The 11870-nt window shown below is 38.9% G+C and overlaps 1 protein-coding gene across 2 annotated transcripts in view; it reads left to right on the top strand.

Moving 5' to 3' along the window:
* FBXO11 (F-box protein 11) overlaps positions 1–11870 on the top strand; it is a 70136-nt gene that overhangs the window by 56874 nt on the left and 1392 nt on the right. For both annotated transcript variants that reach the window (XM_058019481.1, XM_058019479.1), the window contains exons 12-22: positions 4796–5013; positions 5331–5416; positions 5498–5592; positions 6636–6758; positions 6861–6946; positions 7336–7412; positions 7529–7672; positions 8579–8689; positions 9833–9940; positions 11228–11336; positions 11748–11846. In XM_058019481.1, the coding sequence (XP_057875464.1) occupies positions 4796–5013; positions 5331–5416; positions 5498–5592; positions 6636–6758; positions 6861–6946; positions 7336–7412; positions 7529–7672; positions 8579–8689; positions 9833–9940; positions 11228–11336; positions 11748–11846 (1256 nt within the window). The remainder of the gene's footprint in view (positions 1–4795; positions 5014–5330; positions 5417–5497; positions 5593–6635; positions 6759–6860; positions 6947–7335; positions 7413–7528; positions 7673–8578; positions 8690–9832; positions 9941–11227; positions 11337–11747; positions 11847–11870) is intronic.

Below are 11870 nucleotides of genomic sequence, written 5' to 3' on the forward strand. Positions count from 1 at the left end.
TTAAGTGACAAAGTGACATGGTATCCTTCAGATACAAATCCTGTATTCCTAAACAAATCAATGGATTTTGTATTTTTTCTTCTCTCACTTCTGTTACTTTCTCTAAGTTTTTTTTTTGCTTGTGCCTGTGAAGTGGAATAAGTGCATTCCAATGCTGAATTCCTACCCTACACATTCTTTTCCTGTGGGTTTCTGTGCTGGAGTGCTCTCTCCAAAGGGTTCAAGAATGCTTTGTTTTTCAGTTTCATGTTTTCAAACTGTTCTTTGTGTTTTGATACTTGTAGAAACTTAACCTCTTATTTCCAAACTGGCAATATCCTGAGGTTTGCCTTAGTCTTGTGACAGATATGTAACAAGCTGGCATTAAAAATGCAGTGTGGCATTGGCAGCTCTAGGTGCCTTACCCTGCCCTCTCAGGTGCCTGAGATGAGTTACCAGGCATCTGTCATAAATTGTATTTTGTAGTTGCATGTACACAATGGAGAAGTTCCAGTTTAATGTAAAAATAAGCCTAATTTTACAGTTTAAAGCTGAGCTCTAGGCAAAACAGTTTTCATTTTCATTGCTCCTAAATGAGAAGCTTGGTTTTTTGGTTTTTTTTCTGATGAAATAAAAGTATAACAGCATGTGTCTAAGTTGGGTGATCATGCCTAGTTTACTTCTCTGTCTTCTAAATACTACAAATCAGATCACTTTAAAGAAATGTGTATATAAAGTCAAAAAAAAAAATTAGGCATATGCCAGATTCTATACAGACTGCATTAAAAACTTTACTGCCTTTTGCTGTGCATAAAAGTAAAGGGTTTGTTTTGCATCTTGGATGTGATTTTCTTTATGTTGCATATGAATTTTCATGAAATGCACTAACTCTCAAATAAGAACCCTTCCAGGGTTTGGAAGACAAATTTTTATAAGCATAGGCAGTTACTCTTTTTCATTATTGGTTTCCTGTTGTCTTTTTTTTTTTTTTTTTTTCTTTCCTACCCTATTGGGAATACTTGAGTCTATAAATATTTAGGAAATGTTAAATCTTACACAATTATATCTCTTTTCTTGGAATACATGTGTTGTTCAAACAATAATACTAAATGCCTCTGTTTCCATAATGTTGTAATCTTCAAGACAGAGAAAGGAAAAAAAATCCTTTTAGAAATAAAGGAGGGAGAAATCCTCTGAGAAGAAAAGCAGCAACAAAATCTCATCAGTTAAAAGTTTTAACTCTAAAGCATTTGAGAGCCATGTTTGTTAGACTGGACAACATGCAGAAAGAAAAAAGCACCCAAGTTCAATCACTGAATTAGTCTTGATGTAAAAAGTCTTCTGAATTGTTTCAGCTGTGCAGGATCCCATCTTTGTGATCACATCTTTTCTGTGCAGTGTATGCCAGGTGGCAATGTCAGCATTATCCTTGCTGTGGTGTTTGTTTCTGATTCCTTCACCTGCTCAGAGCTTGCCAGGCTGCAGCAGTGTTCTTGCCCACACATGCTGTCAGTGTAGCTGTCATTTTGTGTCCACAGCTAATGCTCTGCCTGGGATTGTAAATAAATTTGATGTACAGACCTGCTTGTTAATATTTAGGATTTTCAAGCAGAAAGCTACTTGGTAGTTTTTGTAAGATTGTAATACTTTTTCCACATGCATCCTCTATTCCTTCTTACTAATCATTGGGGCCTCTTTTCCTTAGTCTGGTGCTGTCCCCTCCAGGTTCTTCTTCCATTAGCTGCTGAATTATAACCAGAAACCCCCACAAAGCCCAAGTCAAACACCCAGCACACTTGAAAACCATTCTTTGAAGGAAGTGGAGGCAATATAAGGCTTGCAGTCCCTCTGTGCAGACTTCCTGACCTCAGTAGCTTGAGCTGCCCAACAGTTGGACAGAGCATAAGGGTTGTGCAGCTGGAGTGTGTCTGATGGTGGTACCTGGTTGTACTGGAGCTGACAGTGAGCTTTGTGTTAGCAGTGTTGCTGGAGCCTGTGGATAACAGGTCATGGAACTCCATACTTGGAAACACAATTTCTGTTTTAAAAAAATCCCTAATGTTCCAAAGAAAAACTGTTGTCTGAAGCCATATGTGATATTTTTGGGATCCACAAGTTCATCACCAGACCTTTTTGACAGACTGGAGTTCAAAGGCACAGTAATGCCTTTTGAAGGGTGTGGCTAAAAAGGTACCAGGGCTTGCTGGGGGCATCTTAAAGACTCAAGCCAGTATTAGCCCTTTCTAGGGGGTGAATTTGGGCCAAAAAAGTTGTTGGTATTAACAGAGAATGTCCTAGGAAACAGAAGCATAGGAAATAGGAAGTCTGGGATGAGGCGGTTGCTCAGAATGTGTTTCTGACAAACAGCAGCTCTGTTGGTCTAGCTGACACATGTGATGGTCAGATTTGTTCTCAACAGATGAAGAAACCCACTGGGTTTAACTGCATCAACTCAAAGCCAGCCCTTCAGCTTAAGCTGGCTCAGATTAAAGTGGGCTGGGCTCTTTAATGCAGTTTCTCTTCATGGATATTGAATGTTACAGGATCTTGCTCAGCAGAAATTTTTGACCTTCCAACCCACTGGTCAGGCTTATAAAGGAATCTCAGATACAGGTTTGTTTTATTCCCCCCCTTTGAAGGAGCATTTCCTTCACAGAGTCTTACAGCAAATTCCCACTTTCTTCTGAATCAGAATTCAAGTTTTCCAAGTTAAATACTGCTGCTTGCTGAAGCTTATGGAGATCCTGCAGGTCACATGAGAAAGACTCTGTTTGTTTGCAGCTTCTACCTGGAATCCAAAATGACTGTGATGAAGCACACCTGAAATACCCCTCTTCTTTCATCATGGTGCTGTAGTCAAAAACATTTGGCACTCAGGGGAAGAATAATGTGTGAAGCAATAAAAAATATGTCAGACCATGTTTAGTAATATTTTTATTGAAATTGTGTATTCCATCAGGAGCATCAGGCTTGCCTTTATATAACAAATTGTCATTTTAGATAAGTTTCTCTTAAAGCTTCATTTTAAGTAAAAATTAGGAGGAAAAGAAGTGATTCCTTTCAGGATGAGAAGTCAAAAGACTTCCTGTTGGCATGAAGGCATATTTCTGAGGAGATCTTTGGATTTCCCTGTCTGTTAGTGTGTTGCTTCCTTGAGAACTCTGAAACCTTAGGATTGGATTTCTTCAAAGTTCTTGAAAAAAACATAATTCTGCTCTGAATATCTACAGAATGTCTAAGCATCTTCCATTTGACTTCATTTGTTACCCAGAGGAGTCTGAGGACCCAGGCTGTACACATGGCTGGCACTTTTTTGGAGGATCTTTAATCCATTCACTGCCTTTCCTGACTGCAATCCTCAGAGCAGGGAGAAGAGCATCCTGCCGTGATTTCCTTGTTAAGCTGGATGTATTTCTGATTTTTTGTAATCAGTGCTTGATGGAGTCCCACAGCAATTCACAGCACAGTGAAACAGGGTGCTGACTGCCCAGGCTGGCAGTGAATTGAGTAATTTCCACGTGATAGGTAGTAGCAACTCCAGGCCTGAGGCATTCCTGGTAGTAGATCATGTGAGCATGGAATCCAGTTACTCTGAGCGTAGCAGGAATTTGAAGGCGGGGGTGTTTGTTTTGGGTTTTTTTATTGGTTTGATTTTGGGGTTTGTTTGTTGTTTGGGTTTGGTTTTTTTTTTGTTTGTTTTTTTTTGGTTTTTTTGTGCACAATTATAACAAGTCTCATGCTGAGCAGGTCTAAATAACTAACTTAGGTGGCTACAGGAAATATGGTGCTGCTGGAGACAGGCTTGGGTTAGAGCTTTCAGGAACTTGCATCTAAGCCATCCACAAATTACAGCACATCACTTGGTGCTTGTTTTCCCTCTCCAATAAGAAATGCTTCCTGTCTTTCAGTTTAGTTTCTGTTCTTCTGCTTGGACAAAATGGACATGAAATACCATTGAGGTTCACCTTAAGAATAGGTTGAATTTGAATATTAATATGTTCCAGGACCATGTCAGGAAAATGCTGTGGAAGGGCTGACACAGTTACTTAGCATGGCCCTGGAAGTAGAATTGGAGAGATCATCAGGCAGGAAACAATTCTTTTGCCAGATGAATTTTCAGGTGCTGCTCCATGGTTGGCATGGAGGGAGCATGCCTGGCATGGCTTTGTGCAGTGCCCACAGCAATACTGTTTATAATGCTCTTGTTTAAATACAGTTGTGTCGTAGGTCTGCTGCTACTGTCAGTGTCTCAGTGTACACCATTTTAAACAAGAGAAAAAGGAAAAAATTGTACCACTTGGCCACTCAGACCCTGGAAAAATTACTGACTTCCCACATTCGTATTATTTATTTTGATCAGTTGTTTCAAAGAAATTTAGCACACTTCTTCCTAAAGGAACCAAATTTTTGCCAAATGTCTGTAGTTCCTGGCCTGAAAACAAGCAGGTAGTTTTCTCCATACCACTGTCCTTTGGGCTTTCTGGCCTTTGAAAGGAGTCTGATCCTTGTAGCTGCTGAGGAAACCTGATACTGAGTCCTATTCAATGTGCTATATCTAGAGTTGCCATTTTTTCTTGGTATTCCATGAGTAGTCATAAATAGCAGTGCAAACACAGTGTCTTTGAAACAGTATTTTATTTTTGGAAAAATGAAATTATATAGTGTCAGTAGCTGTTTTAATTAGCTATATAAGCACTTACATGTTGTCAGATTTGGTACTGTTTCCTTTTAAATGAGGATTGAATCTAAAGGGAAGGGAATAACCTTCATTTAAAAAAAGGACTTTAACGGGAAACTGCATGTTTTGTGTCTTAAGGGTTATTTTGAGAGCTGCAACATCCACAGAAACAGGATAGCAGGCTTTGAAGTGAAAGCATATGCCAACCCAACAGTGGTGCGGTGTGAAATCCATCACGGCCAGACTGGAGGAATCTATGTGCATGAAAAAGGAAGAGGACAATTCATAGAGAACAAAATCTATGCAAACAATTTTGCAGGTGTTTGGATTACCTCAAACAGTGACCCAACAATAAGGTATTGTTTTCCTCATTATTATTTCAGTATGTAGAAGAAGAAGAGATTTGATAGAGATGGGATAAGTGCATGTTAATTTATTTAATTATGGGGAGCTGTAAATGTTCCTGTATCTGTAGAAATTAAATTTCTGTCTGTGCTCAGTTTAATGCATTTTTAATTTACACGTGCACTCAGAGGTGGGTCTTTCTCAAAGCAACAGAACATAAATACTTTATTTTAAATCTGAGTGGGGTACAGTCCTGGCCACTGCATACATATCTGGTAATGTACAATGTACAAGAATAACTCCATAATGTTGATTTTTTTTTTTTTAGGGGGAATGCAATTTTTAATGGGAATCAAGGTGGTGTTTATATCTTTGGTGATGGAAGAGGCCTTATTGAAGGAAATGACATTTATGGTAAGCTGATTTGCTTGCTGCATATTGATTTCTGAGAAAAATGAATGTGTAAGTTGTATTAAATACCACTTTTGTTGGCAGGTAATGCATTAGCAGGAATACAGATCCGAACAAACAGCTGTCCCATCGTTCGACACAACAAGATTCATGATGGTCAGCATGGAGGAATTTATGTTGTAAGTGCAGCCTAGGACAGGCACAGACTTATGTTCTGTTTTAGAAATGTAAAGGGGAAAGTACCCTATGTGAAATGTTTGTGCTTACAATGCTTGAGCTTCTTATGTTAGAAACCAGGTTCATGGTAAGCAACTGAAGCTGGTGCTGCTATTTAAAAGACTGTTTTTATAAATGCCACTAAATTATTCTTATTACAGAGTAAAATATTTAAATGGAATAGATTACAGAATTTTATCGTTGCATGGTTGAAAGCTTTTTGAAAAGATTTAGTTTTTATAGTAATATGTCATCATTTAAAAAAAAAAGTCTGTTCAGCTGTTTTGAAGTGTAATGTGTTTACCACTAAGCTCAGAGAAGATTTTTTTTTTTTACTGCCTTCAGGATGATAGAAATTGGAATTGCTGTATTGAAAAAATGGGAAATAAAGCCCAATTCCCAAAGTGTGCAAAGCTCTGCTAACTGAACTGAAAGAGCTGTCAGGTTCCCTTAAGCAATACCAGATTTTCAGAAATATGTGTCTGTCTTTCTGCCAGAGGTTACCTAAGGTCCAGCTAACGCTGCAAGTGTGCAGCTTCATCTCCTCATTGAGTAAATTTAACCAGAACAGCTTCTTGCCCTGACTGACAAAACTGTTGTTTGACCTCTGAGCCCAGACAGGTGGTGACCTTGAGAGCCATGCCAGCTTTTTGTCCATCTTGGGGACGGAGCTGGGTGTAGGTTTAAGAACCACAAGCCAGGGCTTTCATGTGAGTGCACAGCACTGGGGAGGCACCTCTCCTACCAACAGCCAGCAGACATTCACAAACACCATTGCAGAGCCTTGAAACAGAATGATTTACATGCAGGCTGTTCTTTGTCTCATGGCAAATATTCAAAAGCAAGATATGCTGCTTTTTTTTTTAATGTTGAAAAAGCTTACTCAAATGGAAAGGAATTATTTTGCTGCAGTAAAGAAACCAGGGGTGGGAGGGATGGATACAGCAGCAAAAAGAGTATTGGTGTTTAGCAGGTTTTCTTAACTCTTAAACCATCTTGTATTTAGCATGAAAAAGGACAAGGTGTGATTGAGGAAAATGAAGTTTACAGCAATACATTGGCTGGAGTCTGGGTGACAACAGGGAGCACTCCAGTCTTGAGGAGAAACAGAATACACAGTGGGAAACAAGTGAGTTTTGCTCTGTGGTTACAAGGGGGCCATAGAAAAGGAAGTCCTGTGGTTTTATGCCTCATTAATTTGGAACTAATAATATAATTCTTGATGTGTTAGGTTGGAGTTTATTTTTATGACAATGGACATGGCGTGTTAGAAGACAATGACATCTATAATCACATGTACTCAGGGGTTCAGATAAGGTAACATTTATTCTGATTTTCTGCCAAAACAGACGTAGCTTGTTATGTGCTCTATTGTGTCTTTTTAGCTGTTCTTGTCATTTTGTTTATAAAAATAACTTTTTTGAAATCCAGTATGTCTGAATACCCTCTGCTTTAACCTACAAGAAAGTTACCAAAAATACAGCCTGGGTATTGACTGGAATGTGTGGCCCTTGAAGTCTGTAAAGATAAATGATATTTGCATGTTTGGAAAGAACTATATTTTACTAAGATTGTTAAGCAGTGAGATCCATGGGGCACTTCTTTAGAAGAATTTGAGATGTTTGGCCTTGGGATATAGTAAATGACTATAAATGACTTATTTTTGATGACTTTTAAATTACTTCTTTGCTTACATTTCACTCTAGAACTGGAAGCAACCCCAAAATCAGACGCAACAAGATCTGGGGTGGTCAGAATGGTGGTATTCTTGTCTATAATTCTGGTAGGTTTGTTTTTCATGTTTATCCAGAATTGTTTGTGGTCTGTGGTGTTATATTATCTTCTCATTTATGATACTTTTTGATTTTAATTTTTTTTCCACTCTTCCTTCAATTTTAGGGCTTGGATTTATAGAAGACAATGAAATTTTTGATAATGCAATGGCTGGTGTATGGATTAAAACAGACAGTAATCCTACACTAAGGAGAAATAAAATCCATGATGGAAGAGACGGAGGCATCTGTATATTTAATGGGGGAAGAGGTAGCTTTTTCCCTTACTGTTTTTCACTGAATGTTCTGGATAAGAGTTAAATTTCAGTTTAAGCAGTGTTCTTTTTAAAGTGCTCTTTAGAAACACAGCTCTTGTCTTGTGGAGTGATAAAATAGTTATAGTGAACATACCCTAATGCTTTTTAGCCTTAATTACATTAGTAATACTGAAATCTGTGGGAGGCAGAGAGGTAATTAATCTCATCCCAGATAACTGTTAGATTGCTGCTTAAGGACAGTCCTTTTATCCCAATTGCTTTTCTAAGCTTTGCCATTTGACTGAAACACAGTGTTGGATTCAAGTCACGTAGCCAAAATCATGCACCTGAGCAGTTTAGGTTCTGCAGAGTGTCCAGGATTCAGGGGAAAAAGACCCACAGATCTTTAAGAAATCTTTTGTACACTTGTAAATTCAGAAGTGGTCCCTGTCTGAAATCCCCTGACTGCTCTGTGTCCTGATACCAGCTTCTGATATTCTGTAGATAGTCACTTGCTCTACATGAGCTTTAATTTTAACCCAGCATTTTAAAGTAATCTTGTCCTGTAACAAAAATATACTTGGCTTTTGGCATCCTATTCATTTTAGAAGACAAGAAGAGAGAGGTGTTAGAAAAATTAAAGAAAAATTTGGAAAGCAGAAAGTCTTGGTTTTCTGCAGTGGTGCCTATGATCGCAGATTCCATGCTGTGTACTGAAAAAATACACTTCCAAAATTATACACTGAGAACTATTTTAAACTGGTATCACTGATGTCAGTGCTACTGGTGCATATTCTCCAAATGAAAGCAGTTATTAAAAGGATTGTGACACATAAGATCCTTTGAAAATATTTCACAGAAAGGTTACAGGTCTTGAAATGCTCCCAAGCTCAAATGTAACATCTGTTGGTCTGTCATAGGTCTTCTGGAAGAGAATGATATCTTCAGGAATGCTCAAGCTGGTGTTCTTATCAGCACCAACAGCCACCCTGTGCTAAGGAAAAACCGAATATTCGATGGTTTTGCTGCAGGTTTGTGCTGTTTAAATCAAATTTGGAAGCTTGGAGTGAGCTCTTCACAAAGCTTACACAGAGTTTCTTTACCCCATGGTATTTAGATGTTTTAAAAGAGACTGGGATATCCTTCAGTGTATTCTAAAAGTCATTTGAAAATTCATTTGAGAATTGTAGTCAAAGTATATTTGCAGCATGTTGGGAAATGGCACATATTCTGTTTTGTCATTTTTTGTGAAATACTTTTCATTATTTTATTTTAGAAGCAATTGGTAAAGTTGTCTAGGATATATTCATAGTTGATGTGCTGGATGCTGGTATGAATATCTTATCACTGCTTTAAAACCTAGGAAACTGTGCAAATACACGTTTTAAAGAGATTTGAATTGCATCTCAAGTTCAACTTTCTCACTCCTCAAAGTTGAAAAATTGTAAAAATGAGCGTTTCTTTCTCCAAAAGAGATGAAGAATGTTTAACAGTGATTTTTTGCGATTTTACTGTTTAATCATCACAGTTTCATCCGTGTTGCATTCCATTCCATTTCAACTAAAATTGCATTCTTGAGTTTTCTCCCATCTTTCTTTCAGAAGAAGCAAGTTTTCTGAGAAGAGCCTCTAAAGGTGTTGTTTCAGTGTGGTGGGGGGGAAGGATAGGTTGCTGTCAAGAGCAGTCCTGGACAAATGACTTGGAAGACACGGGTTACTGATAAAAGCTGAGAATTAAAGAAATGAATTTTAGGTGCCCATCTTGAGAACTTTTTAAAAAAGATATTTTAAAAAGGGTAAGGTATGTGCACAAGAACTTTCAAATGTACATGAAGATGACAGCTCTAAGCGCCCAAAAATCATATCCCCTTTGAAAATGAACATGATCATAGTACCATTTTATTATCAGATAAAATAGTAGTGTGTTGTTCCTCCCAGAGACCATGCATGCCAGCTGTAGCTCTTTGAAAGGATTCAACAGCAGCATTTGAACCTCAGTTCTATAACAAACTACAGTGCATTTTTGTAGCCATTTTCCTTTTTTCCCCTTGAGTTTATGATGGCTTAAAAAAAAACCAAGCAAGCTGTAGATGACAAGAGAAGTACAAATGCACAACCACCAAGGATTTAACTTTGCCACTCTTTTCTCTCCTTTGTTTCCCTGACCCACTCAAGGTATTGAAATAACAAATCATGCGACTGCAACATTAGAAGGCAATCAGATTTTCAACAACCGCTTTGGAGGTTTATTTCTAGCATCTGGTGTCAATGTCACGATGAAAGGTGAGCCCGAGTCCTCCTGGCTTGTGTTTGGTCACTTGTTTGGTGCTGCTGGCTCGTGGGTTTATGGTAGCCTTTGTGGCTCACAGCTGGTACCACCTAAAGCAAAGTCGTGACTAAGTTTCAGCTGAAGGTTGTGAGCCACATTAAGCTGTGTTAAGATTTTTAGACAGATGGGTTCAAAGGTAACTGAAAGTTTTGCTGTTATATTAAAGCTGTCATCAGCTCTTCTGTCCCAAAGTCATTTCTTGAACCAGTTCCTGATCTTTGGCCCATCTCAGACTCCAATTCTAAATTCCAATTTAGCACATACTCTGATTTAGACAATTCTGATTTAGACATATGTCTTTGTCATATATCCAAAAACAAGTGTCCAGTAAAGAAATATGCCTCCTTGCCTTTTAGGATCTAAAAGCATGAACATTGCCAATCCCAAAAATGTTTTTTCAGAAAATATGAACAGTTCACAAACATAAAATGACCGTGTATAGTGGGGAAGTGTGCATGAGACAGGATCCTCTGGGATGAGATGTGAATGATGGTTTGAATGCCAGACAGCTCAAGGAGGTTATTTAAGAAGAAAAAGGTTCAGTTTGCAGGAGTTTTATGTACTTGCTGTACATAAAGCTGTTAAACCCTTTCCTGTGGAAGATTTGTGCCTCTTAAAACACAGGCTCAGGCTCTCTGCTTCCCAATGACAGCACTCAGTGCTCTGATGCTGCTGGGAGTGGGTGAAACTTTGGGACTAGACAGAAGATCAGGTAGTTGAGTAACAGAGTGGATTATCAAATTTGCTGTGCCTTGGACACATCTTTGAAGTACTGGAGCTGGTCAGACTCAATTTCCACTTCCATTGTGTTGGAAAGTACTTTATTCCTAAATTTTCCTGGGGAATGAGCTGTCCTTTTCCTCTTTCTAAGGGATGTGTAAATGGCCTTACGGTAAATGAGAGGCTTTCAAACATTGGGTTTCAGGCTTCTTAGCAGCAAACTTAGACCTGCTAGGAAGGCTTGTGTGTCTCTAAGCATTTATTAACAGCCAAGTTCACAAGGAGCATTTAGGAGGAGGCTATCAGGTATTTTGTGCCATGTGTGCAAAGAATAACAGTGTTACTTGCTTCAGGAGTGCATGGCACTCTGGGCATGTGGACATTAAAGATTTTATATTCTTAAATTCCAGAGCTGAAATGCAGGTATAGAACTAATTGTTCCTAATGGGCCCTTGGCTTCAGTGCATCAAGGAAGAAAGTAATTGATCCTGATGTGATTAGTCTGGTTTTTCCCCCAACAGATAACAAAATAATGAACAATCAAGATGCCATAGAGAAAGCTGTCAGTAGAGGCCAGTGTTTATATAAGATCTCAAGCTACACCAGCTACCCGATGCATGACTTCTACAGGTAACAGGTTCCTTCCCCTCACCTACAGAAAGGGGGTTCACTGGAAAGCCTTTCTCTTCCTGCAAGGCCCCTAGAACAGTTGCTGGGTGTGGGTGAACACACAAATGTGTGCTCTTCCTCAGCTGCAACAGAAGAGGATTTAAATAAGCTCCCATTTTCTGGAATTGACTTTGGGCTTGAGGAGAACAGATTGTTTCTGTGAACCTGAGCCCAGTGCGTTGCACAGCATGACTCTCTTTGTGATAAAAGTAACAAAAAGTATGCTGTGAAATCCAAGTTTGTGTAAAATTCTCAAACTTCACAGTCCTGTGCCCCCTCTTTCCTTCAGTGCATTTCTGAGCCTCCTGGAGCCCTTCCCTTGAGAGCTGGTCAGGTTTTGGTTCCTGCCTAACGTGCTGCTTTTCCCTCCAGGTGTCACACCTGCAACACCACAGACCGTAACGCCATCTGTGTGAACTGCATCAAGAAGTGCCATCAAGGACACGACGTAGAATTCATTAGACATGATAGGTACGTTCCCAGGCAGGGTGTGGG

Source organism: Melospiza georgiana, chromosome 3, assembly GCF_028018845.1.
Source record: "Melospiza georgiana isolate bMelGeo1 chromosome 3, bMelGeo1.pri, whole genome shotgun sequence".
In the NCBI taxonomy this organism is placed as follows: Eukaryota; Metazoa; Chordata; class Aves; order Passeriformes; family Passerellidae; genus Melospiza; species Melospiza georgiana.